The sequence below is a fragment of the Panthera leo genome, chromosome C1 (assembly GCF_018350215.1).
Source record: "Panthera leo isolate Ple1 chromosome C1, P.leo_Ple1_pat1.1, whole genome shotgun sequence".
Taxonomy (NCBI): Eukaryota; Metazoa; Chordata; class Mammalia; order Carnivora; family Felidae; genus Panthera; species Panthera leo.
In genome coordinates this window covers 156,710,147-156,730,836 of record NC_056686.1, presented here as the reverse complement: position 1 = coordinate 156,730,836, position 20,690 = coordinate 156,710,147, and the positions used below count along the sequence as shown (strand labels likewise).

The 20,690-nt window shown below is 38.1% G+C and overlaps 1 protein-coding gene across 2 annotated transcripts in view; it reads right to left on the bottom strand.

Annotated features, from left to right (window-relative positions):
* The window catches only part of CERS6 (ceramide synthase 6), a 325,839-nt gene that overhangs the window by 134,650 nt on the left and 170,499 nt on the right, over positions 1–20,690 (bottom strand). For both annotated transcript variants that reach the window (XM_042949032.1, XM_042949033.1), the window contains exon 4: positions 6,653–6,710. In XM_042949032.1, coding sequence (XP_042804966.1) covers positions 6,653–6,710 — 58 coding nt within the window. The remainder of the gene's footprint in view (positions 1–6,652; positions 6,711–20,690) is intronic.

Genomic DNA, 20,690 nt, shown 5'->3' with positions numbered 1-20,690 from the left:
AAGTCAGGGCAACCATCATTCTCTCATTTTACAGATGAGAAAAATGAGGTTTCCGAGAGCAAAGGTGCCATTAAGCAATGATTGGCAGGTTCAAACTACCAACTCCATCTTGACTTCTCACCTAATGTTCTCTCACAGTGATGTAACTTTTACTTCTTAATGAGGTGAATTTGTTAATTAAACATACTTTGAGTTGCTAGATTTTTGAAACTTGTTTTCTAAGTCTCGATATTGTTTTAACTGTTTTAGAAATTCTAAAGACGGCAAGGCTGGCTTCTATTCTTGCCACAGGCAAGTCAATGCATCCTTTTGAAATTATTTCTTCGTTCTGAAATGAGAAATTTGAGATGGTTGATCTTTAAGGTCTATTCTCAATGCTCATATTCTATGTCATCTGCAATTCTTACAAAATTACTTGATGGGGTCATTAGGTAAAAGTTAAAACTTACGTAAAACTATAAATGTCAAATCTCCTTCAACAAGGAACATAACTCCAAGCAATTTCAAAATTTTTTAAATGACACAAAAAATTTTAAATGGACACATATTCTACTGGGCCAGACAAATATTTTCACTGTCAATACAGGCAAAATGATGACAATTTTGCTCTTTCAATTTCAGAAGGATTCCAAGCTAACCAATAAGCAAAAGAGTATACCTTGAAGCATGATACCACCCTGAACACCTAGTGGCCTTGTTGAACTTTGAAAAGTACATCAAATGGGGCCAACCAAATGAAGTTGGTTAAGGGCCCAACTTCAGCTCAGGTCATGATTTCATGGTTTGTGAGTTTGAGCCCTGTGTTGGGCTCTGTGCTGTCAGCTCAGAGCCTGGAGCCTGCTTTGGATTCTCTCTCTGTCTCTCTCTCTCTGCCCCTCCCCTGCTCACGCTCTGTCTCTCTGCCTCTCTCTCTCTCCCTCACTCTCTCTCTCTCTCAAAAATAAATAAAACATTAAAAGAAATTTTACAAAAAGAAAAAAAAAGTACACCAAATAAATAATGGAACTATGAATAATGAAAAATAATGAAACAAATGAATAATGAACTATGCCTTCATTCTGAGCAGATTGAGACAGTCTAAGGGAATTGGCAAAGTGCTTATTTGGCCAAGATACTACTTTTCAGTGATGCCTTTTCACCCCCTAGTTAGTCATGAAGCCAACAGAGTACATGGCAACTTGCATAATGTTTAAATGTAATAAAATAAATGACAGCAAGTCATCAGAGTACATCATAGATTGCAGCACCACGGGAAGGCTGGGCTAGTTATTCAGATACTATCTCTCAGCTTCAGAGCTGGGACTCTGCAAACTTCAATTCAGCTGGCTCTCAGGAGCTGGTGCCTTGTGGAGTCGAGCCTCTCAGAAGCACTAGAAGGAGGCGGGAAGACTGCAACAGAAGATGGGATGTGCTCTTTTGTATTTTGCTTCCTGTTCTTGCCGTCACTTCTCCACCACTACCCCCACACCCCCAGCAACACATCTTCACACTAGCAGTGGAAGTTCATCCTGGCGGCAACAGCAGCTTGCTGTCTGCAGTCTTTCCTCATTCCCAGAACCAGCCTCACTGTGGTCCCTCAGAGACTCCAGCTGGTCAACGTTCCCCTCTTGGAGGTCTTGTCAAGGTCCACGGCTCTTCCTTCAAGCTTCTACTCCACCCTCTTCTATGAACCCCTGGTCTTCAGAGAGGTAGCTTCTTCCTACCATTACTATCTTCACGATACCTCTGTGCACTGCTCATCAAAGTATGTACAGAGAGTGCCAGTCCTTGAAATGTTTGTTACTCTTTCACCGGAATGTAAATTAACTACATCACTAAGCACACTGTCTACTTCAGCTGACTTTTTCTTCATAGATAGACTTTCTCAAAGAAGAAGCAGGGAGTTGATTTACATTCAGGTCAAGTTTCTTATCTCATTGCAGACTGGTAGCAAACAGCCAGCAGATCAATTACTTGGAGTAACACAAGTTAACACCAGTCTTAGCAGTTCCCCCAGTTAGTGATTCTTTATATTATAGCCATTCCTAAAATAACTCCTGTGGTTTCTGTCTCATAATGGGACCCTCACTGACACAGAAGTTAGGTATTGGTATATTTGAGTAACTTCTATTTTAATTATATACATGTATATGTACAAAATGGATATAAAATGTACCATATGATTAAAACTTGGATATATATTAGCCTAACATGTAGATTATAAGAAAAACTATTTACCTAAATCCCAGTTGCATACATCTCTACACTGGCCTTTCTGTAACACTATTATTGTTAAAAGATAATGAAAGAAACTCAAAGAAAAATATTCAAAGCACTCCACCCAATACAAACTTCCATCTACAAAGGAGAAGAAAAGGTAACAGTGAGAGATAGCTTACTCTATTTCTTTAAGGCTTGAATGTGGTTTCTTTCAGGACTTAGGAAAATGTGTTAATTTGTATGAATGAGCACATTGTGTGGTAGAATTTCAGAGCACCTGAACTAATTCTGAGTTTTCTTTTAAAAAGTACTTGTCTCTGGGGCACCTGGGTGGCTCAGCCGGTTAAGTGTCCAACTCTTGTTTTCTGTTCAGGTCATAATCTCACGGTAGTGGGATGGAGCCCCACGTTGGGCTCTGCACTGGGCATGGAGCCTGCTTAGGACTCTCTCTCCCCCTCTCCCTCTGCCCCTATTCCATGCTCATGTTCTCACTTTCTCTCCCTCTCTCAAAAAAATAAATAAATAAAAATAAAAATAAGTAAAAAATTTAAAAAGTACTTGTCTCTGCCAATCATATTTATGGGTAAAGCACTTGTGTCTGGTAATTACAGGAGCAGAGTATTGAGACAGGCTTATCTTTCAACTATTTAAATATTTCCTACTAACTTAGCTATAACTTTACCTAATAGTTCACTAACCTGTCTGTAATGCCTTCCAGAGACTGCTTCATGATCAGAGTTAGTGCTATCTATAAAGGGGGTTCTAAGCTGGGAAAGCAGAAAACATATAACATATGCATACCTGAGCATTATCACATCACTAGAAAACATGAGGCTCATTCTTTTATTTGTCATCACAAAACTACAGAAAACATTTTGTTGATTTCATAGAAATGAACACACACACAGTTTATGGGGTGTCTAGAAATTTTAAAATACAGGCCAATGATTTCACTATTTATTACAGAACTATTGACATGTGATTGAATACTTTATTGCCCAAACTGGGTCATTTTGAGTACAAGGGGGAGGTAACTGCCTAGGACCCTAAGATAGCTTGTATGGTCACCCAACTCATGCAAGAAGTCATCCTGTATATTGCTCCAAAGATACATTTACGTATCAACTGCAAGAATTATGACATAATGTCATAGATGATACTGATAATGAGAATATCATTCCAAGTTTGCTTAAAACCCTAGGGTACCACACTACCACTGTGTGCTTAATCAGAGGCTTTATTTCTGTTAAATCCTCAAATATCTGGAGATGTAATTATTTGGCAGGTGTGATATGATGGCTTTTGTTGAAGGAACTAAAACTCATCATTTTAATTTCTAATTCTTGACTTTCTTTGAAGAAAAGCTTCTTGCTGGTTGGAGTAAGAACATGGCTTTCCAGTTTTCTGACTTTTAAAGTAGGGTATAATTTGAAACCACAGTCTTATTTGTCTAGAGCATCAGGATAAGGCCCCTGTGGTAGAACTAGGAGGTTTTTATCTCAGGCAAAGAAGTCAGGGCACACAAGGCCCAGGGGCATATGAGCCCAGGGTGCCAGCACTTACCAACTTGCTTCAGGTTCATTTGACCCAAAGGTAGAAGAAAACTGGATAGTGCCAAGCTGTTCAGCATTTTTCTAACAGCCCAAGTAAGAATCAACATTTTTTTAAAAAAAATTTTAATGTTTATTTATTTTTGAGAGAGAGAAAGAGAGACAGAGTGTGAGTAGGGGAGAGACAGAGAGAGAGGGAGACACAGAATGTGAAGCAGGCTCCAGGCTCTGAGCTGTCAGCACAGAGCCTGATGCGGGGCTCAAACTCATGGACTGCAAGATCATGACCTGAGCTGAAGTCAGATGCTTAACCGACTGAGCCACCCAGGCATCCCAAGAATCAAGATTTTTAATGCATAGAGTAAGAAGCAGCTATGGCTTCTCACCTCCTAAAATTGGTCCACTGCCCTGCTATTTTGTTTAAAACACTCAGAGTGTTGTGAAAATTTGAATTATCTTGTTTTGGTTATTTCTGATGCTGACAATATAGATTTTTCCTCTTGTGTTAGATGACCAAATACACTGTCTATTCCAAAAAAGTTACTAGAAAATATATTTTAAATATCCATTAAGGTAAGTATTTAAAGTTCTATAAATAGAAACGACTGCATGAGGTCAAGTTTGCTAACTTAACCAAAGAAGGAAGTCATCTGGAAATCATGCTGTAAGATAAGACATGCAAGTTAGTGGGGAAAGTACTAGATTAAGAGACAGCTATGCATGTTTCATTTCAGGTTCAACTTTTTTTTTTTTTTTTTTTAATTTTTTTTTTTAATATTTATTTATTTTTGAGACAGAGAGAGACAGAGCATAAACGGGGGAGGGTCACAGAGAGAGGGAGACACAGAATCCGAAACAGGCTCCAGGCTCTGAGCTGACAGCTCAGAGCCCGACGCGGGGCTCGAACCCACGGACCGTGAGATCATGACCTGAGCCGAAGTCGGACGCCCAACCGACCGAGCCACCCAGGCGCCCCAGGTTCAACTTTTAATAAACTAACTGTGTGACCTCTGAAATGTTCCCTACCCTCTCAGGATTTCTGCTTCCCCAGCTGTGAAGTAAGAGGGTTGGAAAAGATGGCTTATGAAGTCCTCCACAGCGGGTTCGGACACATGGATTCCATATACACATTTCTATCACACATTAGAACTATTAAAGTACAGACTCAACCAAAACCAAGAGCTTCTTAGAGGAAGAAACCCCAAATGCAAATATTTTACAAGAAGAGCAACATCTAGTTCTCTTCTCATTTTTTATCACTAGAGGCAGGCTGATAGGGAACTGGGGTAGTTCAAGGAAAAGCAACTTCTAAGCAAACATTCCATTGACAAGCTCTCTTACTGCCTTCTCCACAGCCAGGGAGGGCTGGGGGATACAAGCTATTCTTGTTCCCTTCAGTCTGTTTGGGGACTGAGAGAAGCAGAGCTAAGTGTCAAAGTGTTTCCTGTTCTGATGACAGATGGCCAGGCCTGCTGTAGATAGGCTAAAAGAGATCATATCCCCACAGATGTAGGGAAAAGGGCACAGAAGTACTCCCAGCTCTCACCATCTTTCCCTGTTTACCGTCAAAGTCCTTCGCCCCCAGAACCCAACATGAATTCCAAACCTTGACCTCAGTTAGCAACTTGACATTCCCATGAAACACAACTTTCCCTTGTCAACTGAAATTCCATCCATAGTTGTTTCCTCTTCCAAGGTAGTGAGTTGAGGAGCCCTAAATCATTCTTTCCATTTTCTCTCTACACAAGTAAATTTGAAAACCAGAACAACAGAGTTCCAAAATAGCCATTTCCACCTCGTTTCTGTACCCCAGTTGAGAATTGGTTCATACTCAAACAGGCTACAGACTGTGGCTCATCCTTCTAAATGTATTCAAATGGTCTCTTGGCCACTAAGTGAAAAGTAGTATAGCCTCATTAAGTGAAAGGTAAGTATAGTTACTAAAGGAAAAGACAACAAGTAAAAAGAATAATCCCTCTAGGAAAATATGATATTGTGAAACAACTAACGATTTATAATATAATTTGCCACAGGCAGACACTAACTGATAACTCAGACTTTGAAACTAAAAACACATTTGCAAATTTTCACATCAATATTTACATGAAAATTTACTAGTAAGACATGACACTTGGCACAAGGCCCACTTTGGAAAAAATTCTCTACTAAGTAAAGATACCATTGATGTTGCTTTAAAGCGTAATACTATATATTTTTTAAAAATAATTTCCAACTTTCTGCAACACCAGCGTTGTTAACACATGCATGACTAAGAGAAGCTAAATCTTCATGAGACTTGAATTTAATCAGCCTAACATGTTAGTAGTGCCATTCAGGATTGAAATAGCCAGGAAAAAGGCTATGGCAGCCTGGAAGAATTATTTCCATAGATAAAGATGCCTCAGTTTATGCAGGAATCGCAAAAGAGCAGCAGGGGAAACACAATCTACAAAAGGAACTCAATTTTCCACCAGCAGCTGGTGTTGCCTTGTTAATAGCGATGCAAGACACTAAAACATAATTTCTGTTGGTGAAGATTATAGTGATAACTCACATTTTAACAACTGATTTTTTTTCAAGCTGTGTGACATGGAAACTCTTAACTTCTTTCAAAGCATCAAATGGATTTTATAAGGCTCCTAGTGCCCATAAGTAATAAGCAACCAACTACAGTGGTCAGAGGACTTGCAATATCTTTCACTGGCAAAATAAATTATTTTCAAAGATACTTTTGGTATCTATCTAAAAAATATTTACTACAGAAATAAGTCAAAGAAAAATGCACAAATTCTTAGGAAACCTGTTATGATTGTTTAAAATATCATTACTGTCACACATAAAAAAAATGAGATATAGGCTTACAGTTACATAAGAATTATATAAAGTAACTTGGTAGATCCTACCTTTTTCAGGAACCGGACTCCATAGATAAATACATAAAGGTGAAATGAAAATCTCCACCTGTAGAAGTTTAAAAAAACATTCTATGACATTCAGTTTATATATTTCACAGCACAGTATTGATGCATGTGAATGAAAAAAGTCCCTTAAATTTGTGCCCCCCTACACACACCCACCACTCCAACCAGGGATTAAGCTTAATGGGTAACTTCAGTGTTAGCTGAACACATATACTCAGGTGCATGGCTTATTGCAAAATCTTAAATATTAATAATTCATAAAAAAATTTTCTTCCACTCAGTTACTGTCTTTACCCATTTGTTCATCTTTTCTTTCTCAACTTATGAATTTCCTCTTGTTAATCACTCATGAAGGGATATACTTCAACAATATAAAAGTACATCAGATTGTTATGAATTCCTTGCCTAATTCAGATATTGAGTAAATAACTGGACTTAACTGAAGTTCATACTTTTTTTAAAAATAAAAACCTTAGTATTTTTTAATCAGGTAAGATTTTTTTCATCTTTTAACAAATACTTATGGATACCTTTGTGGTCTCACTAAAGGAAGCCATTTGGAATCTAAATCATCCGATATACAACTGTTAATGGCAACATTATACCACTCCAAACTGTACATGTAGCTGTTAATCAGACTTTCACTTTTTTTAGTGAGCAAAAAAAATGTTTTTGGTTCTCTTTCAATTTTAAATGATTCAATGTTTTTCTTAAAATGTAAGACTTCATGTAGGCAGCGATAATGTTTATGGGGGGAAAAAGCTGAAGAAGCCCTATTTTTTACGCTATACAAAAATGAACCACACTTAGGTGTAAGACCTAAATCTGAAAGGTAAAACTATAAAGCTAAGAGAGGAAATTGATGAAAGATATCTTTGCAGTTTGGGGATAGACAAAAACTTCTAAATAAGATCTTCAAAACCTCTCCTGAGGAAGAAAAGTAATGCATTTGCTAACAAAATTACAGATTCTGTGATGTGCTCTTCAAAGATAATAAACAGACAAATAGATTAGGAGGTGTTTTTTAAAATGGCAAAACTTATTGGACAAAATTATTGGGACAATGGAAAGCACCAAATATGAATCTTAAACATTAGTGTTATATAAATGTTAAATTTATTGAGTGGGGGAATTCTATTATGGTCTACATAGGAGAATGTCCTTGTTTTGTGATTTACACTGAAATGCTTAATGGTGAGTAACTGAAATTTTAAAAACATATACATAAAATTTTCTCAAAATATAAAGACTTTATACAAATTATATATTATATGTATATATGGTTACTACAAAAAAACCCCAAAAAACCTCTTACCCTAGTACCCTGATTCCCAATTTTATTTCTTGTATTTTTTGAGTGTGAATAGCTATGCCTTTAAAAGCTGGCTAAATTTCACTAAAGAGCATTCCTGAGGTCATGTTGTTAGTAGTACTGTGGATTTCAAGTTATAAATGAACACAAATGACAAGATGAGAAAGGGACTAGTCAACTTCAATACGCCAGCAGGCAGAAGATTGCTTTACGTGTTTGCAAGCTATGTAAACTTTTCAAATAAGATAACAAACAGCAGGGGAGAGGGAGAGGTGACTTTAGGCGATGATTCAAATTTTAGACAAAATATTCTGGAAAAAACAACAGCTTCTTCAGGTAAGAGGAAAAGAATAATGGTAGGGGGCCTCCGAGAGCTGAGTTGAGACTCAACAGCAGACACAAGTGTCCCCCAGAGTTTTACTCCCAGACTGATTGGTCAAACATTCTGGAATTCAAATCAGAGGTAACATTTAGAGAAGAGCTTTGAACTTTAGGGTTGAAAATCTTCAACTCATAATTCATAAAACCTGACTTCAGGAAGGAACAACAAAAACTGATGGTAGCAGTGTAAGAATTCAACGAAAACCTCCAAACAATATAGAAAACTGGTGAGTTGCAAGCCTCATACAAAAAAGCCTTCTTGTAAGTAAAGGTGGTTCATTTGATGCAGCATCAAAGTCAAGGACTTCATTTTAACCACATCTCCATTATTGGTTTTTGGTGGTTGTGGATGAAGTGTCTGTATGTTTCTTTCTGTCTGGATGTATAAATTCTAGATCAGAAGTGAAGACCAGGAATGGCTTCAAGGCCGTGTAACTTGTGCAGTCACCATCGGGTCCCATGATTGGTTTAATGTTCTGCTGTCAGTATCTTGAAATTCTCAATAATTGTTGAACAAGGGAGCCCATGTTTTGTTTTGCACTGGACACTGGAAATTATGTAGCTGCTTCTGGTTAAGACACACCAAATCTCCTAACTTTGGGCAAATCTATTATTGAGGGGGTTTATGTTATACTGTTTTGGTATTATGGCCCAAGGAGTTGGTGGCATAAGTAATCTCCACTTTTCTCTAGTCCCTTCCACTCCCAATATATTAAACCAACCTACTTCATGCATATGCAGGTCACTTTTCTGGCCCTGAAGGCAACTGAATTTGCAACTCCCAGGTTAAATGATTTATAACAGCTGTTTCAGCTCTAAAACTCTTCTGTGAGCAGGCAGTGATCAGGCAATTTTTATGTGTAATAAAAACTTTATGGAAGTCATTGGAATTCTTATAATCACTTATTGTACCTACATTTTATTTCCTCATTGAAATGACCCAGTTTTCATAACACACAGGTTCTAATACAGGACATCGATGCCTCTATCATTTGAATAACAACTTGTGATGAATATTTACAAGGCAGAGTTTATTCCCACAAAATATCTGCAGGAAGCAAAATTTTCAAGCATTCTGCCACACGCATAACTTTCTTATTTGTGTAGTTTCATATAAGTTACAGTTTTAAATGGTGCCTAGCTACCGTCTCCTGATATCTAGCCCCCTCCAACCTCCCACTAAAATACCTGTAAAACGAGAGGTAAAATAAAGGTGCAATGCAGCCACAAAAAAGAAAGATATAACCTTCAACCTATTGCAAGAATCAGAGAATTTTGCAGCAAAAAACAATAAAATTAGATTTTAGAAACATAATTCAAAGCAGAGCGAAACAAGTTAGGAGTCTTGAAGGAAGTAGGAAAATCTGTGTGTAGCTCCCTTTCTCCGTTTTCTACCATTTCGGATACAAATGCCACCATCTGTATCAGTCAGAAACTGTATCAGTCAGAAAATGACTACTCTTGGTCATGAATGAGGCTTTTTGAGGCAGGAGGAGAGTCTGTCCCACTCCCATCAGTGAGTGACTGACTGCTATTTCAAAAGGTAAGTGGGGGAAAAAAGGAAATACTTAGCACCCTGTGGTTTCAGATGCAGAAAAGCAGATTTAGAGACAAGATGATCTATAGTGGTATTGTATTCTGGGGGCTAGAGTAACTAATCCATACAGAGAGTACAGAGAACAAGGCATTGGCAATTGATGCTTTATATGAGACTCTTCTGTCCCACTGTAATGAGCCAGGGCCTGTAAACATCAGTGGCTACAAGGTCTGAGATCTACAAGAGGTCATTTACTAGCAAACAAGAGGACAGAGGGTGGAGCCCAGGGAAATCTATGCACCCTCCCTGTGAGTGGGTCTAGATAGGTTGCCAAATTCAGGAATGAAAATAAGAGCTAAATGTCAACATGGGTCTACCAAGAAGTAGTGCATAAACACGGAAAGAAAAATGGGCACCTGGGTGGCTCAGTCAGTTAAGCGTCTGACTTCGGCTCAGGTCATGATCTCATGGTTCGTGAGTTCGAACCCTGTGTCGGGCTCTGTGCTGACAGCTCAGAGCCTGGAGCCGCTTCAGATTCTGTCTCTGTCTCTCTGGCACCTCCCCTACTTGGCTCTCTGTCTCTCTCTCAAATATAAAACTAAAAAAATTTTTTTTAAATATGGAAAGAAAAGAACATACTAAAGATTCAAAGAAGACCTGTCTCCTAAAAATGACTCCCTGGAGGAACCAGATGTAATTTTTAGAAAAGTATTTGGCATTGTTAATATGATATAAGAAGATATATCCCTTAAAGACAAAAGTAGAAAGCCATAAATCAATAAAGGACTACTGGGTAAGATAAAAGGAGATTCTAAGTGAAATAAAGAAGCACTAGAGAGATTCTAAAAATACAGTGACAGAATATTATCCACATGGGGGGAGAGAAAAAAATGTAGATGTGTACTATGTAAAATTGAATCATTGATGTAGAAGACAAACACCCCCATATGGCCAGAGAAAAGAACCAGTAGATGAAAGAAGACTCGAGATCTGAAGGACCAGAAAAATCAAGTTAATTATAGTTGTTTCTGAGAAAACACAACTGAAGAACTGAAGTAGAATAATCAGACAGTAAAAAAAACAGAATCTGAACTGGAAAAAAAAAAAAAAGAGGACTAAATTGTGTTCCACATGATATCAATTCAAAGCCACATTCTGACAAAAGTTTTGAATCCTAGGGTTAAAACAAAAACAAAACAAAACAAAAACAAAAAACTTCAGTACCAGGCATAAAAGCAAAAACAAGTCAACACAAAAATCAAATGAAAGTAAATCACCATCAAAGAAGCAAGGTCCAGTTGGTCTTAAATTTCCCTTTTGTGTTTCTTTTTTCTACACATTTTTTTTTCAACGTTTTTTTTTTTTATTATTTATTTTTGGGACAGAGAGAGACAGAGCATGAACGGGGGAGGGACAGAGAGAGAGGGAGACACAGAATCGGAAACAGGCTCCAGGCTCCGAGCCATCAGCCCAGAGCCTGACGCGGGGCTCGAACTCACGGACTGCGAGATCGTGACCTGGCTGAAGTCGGACGCTTAACCGACTGCGCCACCCAGGCGCCCCTCTACACATTTTTTAATGTTTGTTTATTTTTGAGAGAGAGCGAGCATGGGGGAAGGGCAGATAGAAAGAGGTTGACAGAGGATCCCAAGCGAGCTCTTAGCTGAAGACTTCGGTGCTGACAGCAGCAAGCCCACCCTATACGATACTTGAACTCACAACCGTGAGATCATGACTTGCGCCAAAGTCCACGCTTAACTGACCGAGCCACCCTGGTGCCCCTGCCCTCTGTATTTCTAACCTACAGAAGAAAGGGAAGATTCAGTCAGCGATAGCCAGTATCAGCCAAAGTGCCTTTCACTTGTGAAGGAATAGGAAAAGCAGCACATATTCAAAGGCTCTGAAAACACTTCAGTTATTAATCTTTACTAAAGAATCACTTAGGTTAATTCCAACATCAAGATACAAATACACATTTAAAAAGCCGAATATTAGAATAAAAGGACTATGGTTAGCAACATAAATAACTGCCCTCAATTTCACTGCCAAATTAAATGCTATTGCTCTTAAGAGACAATGCAATTAATATAAAATATTCAATAATAACCAGGGGATAAATCCTTAGATTTTATTAATAAAAGCAGGGGTTTGGAGAAGGAAGCATTAAATTTATTCTTACCGAGAAATTTCAAAAGACACTGTTGTTATGGTAATAATAAAAAATACAGTTAAAGAAGGTTTGTTTAAAAAAAAAAAAAACTTAAAGCCTGGTTAAGGATGGTAAATTGAATACATAAATTTACCTCTGTGCTTTTTATGAATGTAGCACTAAACAGGCAGAAGAGGAATTTTTGTTAAGTATCAATTCCCAAGGACACAGAAAAGAGGAGTGAGAACAAGCATCCCATTCTAGAGTCTAGAAAGCAGACGGTAAGTGTGAGCCTGGTTAGCAGAACCGACAGCTCTCTCCTCAGCTGTCAGTGGAGGGTGCTCAGAAAGGGTCCAGGTGAGGAAACGACTCTGCAAGGTAGCAATCTCTACTGGGAACAACAGTCTAGGGATTAGCTTGCCCAAGGCCACACTGTTGCTAAGTGGCAAAACCAGAGCACCAACCTAGCTCAGCACTGACTCTAAAGTCCCCTCTCAAATTCCAGAGAATCAGAGTGCACTTCTTTTGCCTCGAGAAGTGAATGTGTTCCACTACATTTGTTTGGACATAGAAACCTTTTATATCCATCAAACCCGAAAATTAGAATGGAAAGCTAGTAAAAACCACCACCCACTGAATCTAGTTTATTGTCCTTATACAACAAGGCTGAAAAGGCTCTTTGTTAAAATCAAGACTAATAAAATGTGCCATAAAGGCAGGGAATCAGAGCGTTGACATCTTGTGTCTTGCTGCCAGGTGTCACAAATGGCACCAAAATCTTCATCTATAGGAGGAAGAAGCAGGGAAAACATCCAGAACAGCCCCCAGAGCTCAACTCAGCACACCATCCTAGACAGAGCAAGGCAGGCATATGGGGCCATTTTGCTTACAGTTATAGAGTACTTCCTCTACTCCAGGAGCTGTTCTAAGCACTTTACAAACAGAAAGTCATTTAGTGAAGCAATTCCAAACAACTACGTAGGTACTATTATCATCACCCCGCCCCATTCCCTATTCCCTTTTTTTAGATGAGGAAACAAGGACAGGGAGGTTTACTAAATTGCTGAAGGTCACATAGCTAATAAGGGAGAGCGTCAAGATGGGAAACCAGGCTGGTTGGTTCCAGTGTTCCAGTTCTCAACATTAGGCTACGCTACCTCTTCCTGACTGAACACTCCTGAAAACTGAAGACAATGTATTCAGCTAAAATGGTGTTTTTAACCAAGGGGACATTAACGGACACCACGTAATAAGAACAGTTTTTGTCCTGATGAAAAGAAATCGACTGCTTGCAAAACTGGAGATAGGGAAGGACTCCACTTGTGTTTTTTGTTTGTTTGTTTGTTTGTTTGTATCATCAATACCAGGGTAGCTACAGTAATAGGGAGCTTGTCAGGGAAAGTCAACAGCAATTACCCAGGGGCCATTCGCCATCTTAGCCAATCATCCTCTCTACCTGCTGAATGAAATACTATTCCTCCTTCAGGATTTAGGTCAAACGCTAGTGAGTCTATGAATCCACCTTTTCTGAATGTTGCAGCACTGAAGGCACTGTGTCTGGTGGTGTGTTCTTTACCTCTTTACCTTATCTTTGATTACAGCCACAAACTTCTGACTTGCTTGTGAGTTCCAAGTAGGTAAAGCTGAGTCTTATTTATCTCTGTATTTCTGACAGCAAACATAGTGGTTTGCAAAGAACGGCTCCTAAACTGACACCTGAATTTTTATTAAAGTTACAGGTACTCCCTTTATTTATTTACTTTTAAGTTTATTTTAACCAAAATATACCACAATCAAATAATGTTAACTATTTCTAGGAACTTTGCAAAAAAATATAAATAAGAAAGGGGGAAGACATGTCAAATACTGCTAATACAATTTTTTAAATGACCAACATAGTAGGAATTTGGAATCAAAGAGAGTCAACTCTGGAATAGTTGCAAATTATGAAAAATATTGTTACTGAGTGCCAAACTAGGATACAGAGCACACAAAATTAGCATACAGCTCCTCCAATTATGAAATGGAATTCATTATTTTTGAGAAACTTCTCATTTTAGCTGTTCCATCATCTAAACAGACACAAAAAAGGATTAACTCATTTCTCATCAAATATATAAAGAGAAGTGAAGTAGGGCTTGTATCTTTTCTTCCATAAAATTTAAGATTCATTATAAATCATGCCCCTATATCTTGCAAATCATTACACATGAAGTAAAATTATGATAAATGAACAGAATATATAGAAATAAATTAGTATATTGGGGCACCTGGGTGGCTCAGTCGGTTAAGTGCCCGACTTCAGCTCAGGTCATGTTCTCGTGGTTCTTGAATTTGAGCCCTGTGTCAGGGTCTGTGCTGACAGCTCAGAGCCTGGAGCCTGCTTCGGATTCTGTGTCTCCCTTTCTCTTTGCCCCTCCTCTGTTCACACTGTCTCTCTCAAAAATAAACAAACATCAAAAAAAATTAAAAAATAAAGAAATAAATCAGTATAGACTTTATTATATTTATACTTTAAAATACATAAACCCACCCTTTTACATCAAAACACAAAGTAGATTAAATTCATGTTTTTCTACTAAAAAGTCAGAGCTGATGACTTTCCTAATATACGAACAAAGCTACAACACAAACATGTTCAGATTTTATCACTTCTCCAGGCAAGTACAATTGGACTTCTAGAGCCCTTCAAAGGGGGTTCTGCATTGTATGTGACATATTCACTTCCACAAAGTTTTGAAGTGAAGTAATTGTGGTTTCAAGCTTAACAGCAAGTCTTCCTTACAAAGTGAATAGCATTTCTACTTACTAGGTTTTCTTCAAGGATCACCTATTTATTTTTATCAAACAACTACAGACGGCATTTCTTGTGCACTTACTGTATGCCTAGTACCATCATTAAGAGTTCATACAGAGTTCATCATTAAGAGTTCATATGTACTAACTCATTTACATTTTATGAGAACCATATGGGGCAGATGCTTCTATCACTTCTGTCTTACAGATAAGGAGAGGGGATTAAAAGGTAACTCGCCTAAAAACACAGCGAGTGGTGAACTCGCGAGTTCACAGTTAGTGAATGGTGAATCCAGGCGGACTGATTCCAGAGACCATGCTTCTCACTGCTAAATACTACCTCCTTCCTTTAACACAAATATTAAAATAAAATACGTTTTATTGTGAGTAACTTTCCTCCACAGCTCACTCTCTCTCATCACATTAACACAAAATCAGTGGAATTACTCTGACAGCTGCCACCTCCATGTCAGCTCCTTTTCTATGCAAAGTCAAGAGGGCAAATAAGACTTTACCCGTTGTCTCTTCCTTCCTCTGCATAATGTAGGGCACATGCTCAAAGTGAAATGACTTAGCCAGAATCCTACTTAGTCAGTGTTGTGAATGCATGCTGCTTACCCTAGTGGAAAACAGCTCACCGAAGGCAAGCATTTGGCCTAACGGGTGTTTCATTATCTGTGTGCACAAATCAGAGGTTTCCATCCCCCATTTTTTATTTCCTCAAACCTGGGGTTGTTCTTAACAAGTAGGTAGGGACCCCCAGGAGTCCATTCACACCCTTATTCTATAGATGAGAACACTGAGTCCAGACATATGTGTAACTCCCCTACATTCTCAGGTAACTTGATGAAAGAAAATAGGTTTCCCCATAATTCACACTCGATCTCCTTCATTTACATATGTGTCTTGTGGCGCTGTGGCCATAAAACCAAGACTGGAAATGGATGACCACACCATAAGTTTCACAAAATACTCGGCAGATACCTGATATACAGACTATTCTGTAAGGAGGCAGACTAATGTTCATTGGTGTACAGATATGGAATTTTACAAATTAAACCAACACCTCAATTTTTTACAAAGCCACAGATTTCAGAATTCTGTTTGTTTGGGTGACTGGTTGGTTGGCTGGATTTTTGATTTATAGAAGAAAATAACCTTCGATTAAGCTGCATTAGGTCTAACAAAGCCATTAGGCATCACTGAATCATGGTTTTTTTTTTTTTAACGTTTACTTATTTTTGAGAGACACAAATCATGTTTATTTTTTTATTTTTTTAAACGTTTGTTTATTTTTGAGAGACAGAGACACAAAATCCAAAGCAGGCTCCAGGGTCTGGACCATCCAGAACATCTCTAGAGCTAAGAAATAATGAGCCTCTGAGTTCATTTATAGCCATCTTCTGATTGTTTCCATAGAAGTAGCAAGGGGTAGAGTGAGAAGGAGACACAGAATCTGAGGCAGGCTCAAGGCTCCAACCTGTCAGCACAGAGCCCGACGTGGGGCTCAAACCCATAAAGCGTGAGATCATGACCTGAGCCAAAGTCAGCGCTTAACCGACTGAGCCACCCAGGTGCCCCATGGCATCACTGAATCATGTTAATGATGCAGACACATATTTCTCTCTTGCTCCATAGGTTTTTAGCTTAAGTGCCTTTCTCCAATGATTGGTTTTCTCTACCTTCAGGTTCAGTATCTTGGAGTGAGTAAGGGATAGACCTAAGTGTTAGTTAATGGATAGGTTTCATCTGAGAACATTTTTTAAACAGATGTAACATGATATTTTGGTTAGTATTCTCTTTTCACGTTGTTACTGGGATACTTACTTTATTACTTGGGTACAATACAGATGTTCATCAACTAGGGAGAAAGGTAAATTGGCTAGTTTGGAAAACATGGATCTTAAAGAATGAAATAAAGGTGAGGCGAAAATTGTCATTTTTTGGAAACTCTGAGACACGATCTAAATTCCCAGGATAGCTTTCAAACTTTCATTAGTTTAGGAGTCCAAAGAAACACCCTAGTTAGGAAAAAAAAACGTTACTCATCCCAGGAACTGATTACACAGACTTGGGTTTAGCCTCAAAGCAAACCTTTCCTGAAATTATTTCTACTTCTATCAATAATTTACTCCGGAACTCCAAATGGTTCTCATTTGTTGAAGGCACAGCTGATTCTGTTTGAGAAGCAACAGGTATCAGTGCAAAGTCAGCAAGGCTGGATGTAAGTCAACCTACTCATTTTTCATTCTCAGGTCAAATGTGAGCTTAATTTGAGCAGAACACTCTTCACTAAATCACTGGTTCAAAAAGTAAATTAAGCACTATATAAAGTTTAGTAATTTGCAAAATAATGCTATATTTCTCATGAATATATATATTTATAAACATATGCGTATGTACACGTATATATGTACCATAAAAAAAAGAAGGAAATAGAAACAACAAATTCAGGACAGAGATTACCACTGGAGGGTGGAGAACAGAGAAGGGGTATACAGGGAGATTCAGCTGCTTCTGTAATATTTTAATCGTTTAAAACAGGATTGTAGAGAGTTGAGTGGGTTCTTGTTATATTAGTCTCTGTGTTGTAAAATATTTCATTATACCCACAAACGTATGGCCAACTAATCTTTGACAAAGCAGGAAAGAATATCCAATGGAATAAAGACAGTCTCTTCAGCAAGTGGTGCTCGGAAAACTGGACAGGGACATGCAGAAGAATGAACCTGGACCACTTTCTTATACCATACACAAAAATAAACTCAAAATGGATGAAAGACCTAAATATAAGACAGGAAGCCATCAAAATCCTCGAGAAGAAAGCAGACAAAAACCTCTTTGATCTTGGCCGCAGCAACTTCTTACTCAACACGTCTCCGGAGGCAAGGGAAACAAAAGCAAAAATGAACTACTGGGACCTCATCAAAATAAAAAGCTTCTGTACAGCGAAGGAAACAATCAGCAAAACTAAAAGGCAACCGACAGAATGGGACAAGATATTTGCAAATGACATATCAGATAAAGGGTTAGTATCCAAAATCTATAAAGAACTTATCAAACCCAACACCCAAAAAACAAATAATCCAGTGAAGAAATGGGCAAAAGACATGAATAGACACTTCTCCAAAGAAGACATCCAGATGGGCAACCGACACGTGAAAAAATGCTCAACATCACTCATCATCAGGGAAATACAAATCAAAACCACAATGAGATATCACCATACACCTGTCAGAATGGCTAACATTAACAACTCAGGCAACAACAGATGTTGGCGAGGATGCGAAGAAAGGATCTCTTTTGCATTGTGGGTGGCAATGCAAGCTGGTGCAGCCACTCTGGAAAACAGTATGGAGGTTCCTCAAAAAACTAAAAATAGAACTACCCTATGACCCAGCAATTGCACTACTAGGCATTTATCCACAGGATACAGATGTGCTATTTTGAAGGGACACATGCACCCCCATGTTTCTAGTAGCACTATCAACAATAGCCAAAGTATGCAAAGAGCCCAAATGTCCATCGATGGATGAATGGATAAAGAAAATTTGGTATATATATATATATATATATATATATATATATATATATATATACACACAATGGAGTATTACTTGACAATCAAAAAGAATGAAATCTTGCCATTTGTAACTACGTGGATGGAACTGGAGGATATTACGCTAAGTGAAACTAGTCAGAGAAAGACAAAAATCATATGACTTCACTCATATGAGAACTTTAAGAGACAAAACAGATGGACACAAGGGAAGGGAACCAAAAATAATATAAAACAGGGAGGGGGACAAAACAGAAGAGACTCATAAATATGGAGAACAAACTGAATGTTACCAGAGGGGTTGTGGGAGGAGGGATGGGCTAAATGGGTAAGGGGCACTAAGGAATCTACTCCTGAAATCATTGTTGCACTATATGCTAACTAATTTGGATGTAAATTTAAAAAAAATAAAAAAATAAAATAAAGGTGAAAAAAATATTTCATTATAAAAAAATGAAAAAAATATTTCATTATTCACACACATATAGTGTGAATAAGAATTAGGCTCAATAAAAACATTAAATAGCTATGTATTTTCCTTCTGCCATGCCTGGAAACCATGAATGACCTGTTTTTTACACCCTCACCCTAAGCATCCTTTTCACAGCATATAATGAACTGTACTCTTTTCCTGTCATTACATTTGTACTTTTAGGGCTAAGTTGCCATTGGATATAGTTCAGCTATCATATGCATTTTATACTTAGTTCTAATTCTACTGGGTTCAGTTTCTTAGATTTAACGACTTTGTGATTTTTTTTCTTATGCTTTGTTCATAAGTTCTATTAGCAGTTAAATGATACTGATTCTTTCTCCAATTTTTTATAGGGGTCCATCCTTTTCTCTCCAGGTTTCCCTCTCCTGTCGAGCACCTAGAGAGGTAGAATTCAGCATTGCTGGCGTTTGTCCCTTCTTGTCAGCCTTTCCAACACCATTGCCAATCTCCTCCAATCTGCTCAAAACACATCTGCCAAAAATCCGTGTCTACAAATTACACGTATGTAAGGTCATTCTGCCTATAAAATACTTCTCATTACCCCTAGGAGTCCCCTGAATATAGACTCAACTTATAATTGTGAGCTTAAAGTCCACTGGCACTCAAATCTGAATGGCCATGATTGGCGGAAATCAAAAAAAAAATTAATAGGCATTTTCCAACTAACACTCGTCTAGGATAGGGATAAAAAAAGGAAAAAAAAAACAAGATTCTTCCCCCTGTTGCCAAAAATAAAGTCAGTCAATATGACTTTGGAGCATGCACTTGCAAACGTCACGCTTCTTAAGAGTGTGACTGAGGCAAAACAGCCAAATGTTTGTTATCATCTGGAGTCAAACTAATGTTTTGTGTTCCTTGAACGTCAAGTGCTTTCATAGTCTCCGTGTGATTTTTTTTCTTGTACGAAAGCAGCCTGAAGACAAAGGGCGATTTGTTCAGCACTGATGCTGTGATTATATGGGAAAGGAAAACAGGGACTAGTGGTACTTAAGTGTTCAAAATGTATGTACTTTTGGGTTTAAGAAAGACATGAATTTGACCTTCTCTACTGCCCCATTTGGTGTCAGTTTTCTACCACAGGCTCTACTACACATCTCATAACTGGATGTGGGACTAAGCAGCAGAACTTTCTCAGGGGTATCAGTCAAGCCCTTCACTTACCCCTAAATCCTGCCTACAATTCTAGTATAAAATGTCTTTGGCTTCCTCATCTGAAAATGGGGACTAAACTACCTACTCATTGGGGTTGTTAGAATTCAATGAGAAGCGGGGAAAAAGATTACAAACAGAGAGAGATAGACAGGAATGAATCCCAGGTTGCTGACGAGGCTCATTCATAATTTATTTGCCCTGACACAGCAGCCTCCCCATCCAAACATTTAAAATCATTATCTTATCTCCTGGATCTTTTTTTCTTTACTCTTTTTTTCCGCCCATGCCCACCCCACCTGTCATCCCGCAGCTCCTCCAACCATTCACTGCCACATTCTCCTCTTGGACTTTAAGCTGTCTGTGAAAAATATATTTGTACATGTAGATATAGATGTTTATGTATGTGTATGTGTGTATACACACATACACATATACACATGTATATTATGTAAATATATGGATATGTGTATATGCACACATGTCTATGTATGTGCATATGTATGCATGAATGAAAGTTAAATCCATGAGTGTCAAGGACCTTCCAATCAGAAACAAATACAGATATGTAGACTTCTGACCTATTATCTTCTGCTTCAGAGGAGGCTGTTCTTGCTCCTTCCTCTTAGAGAAAAAGACAT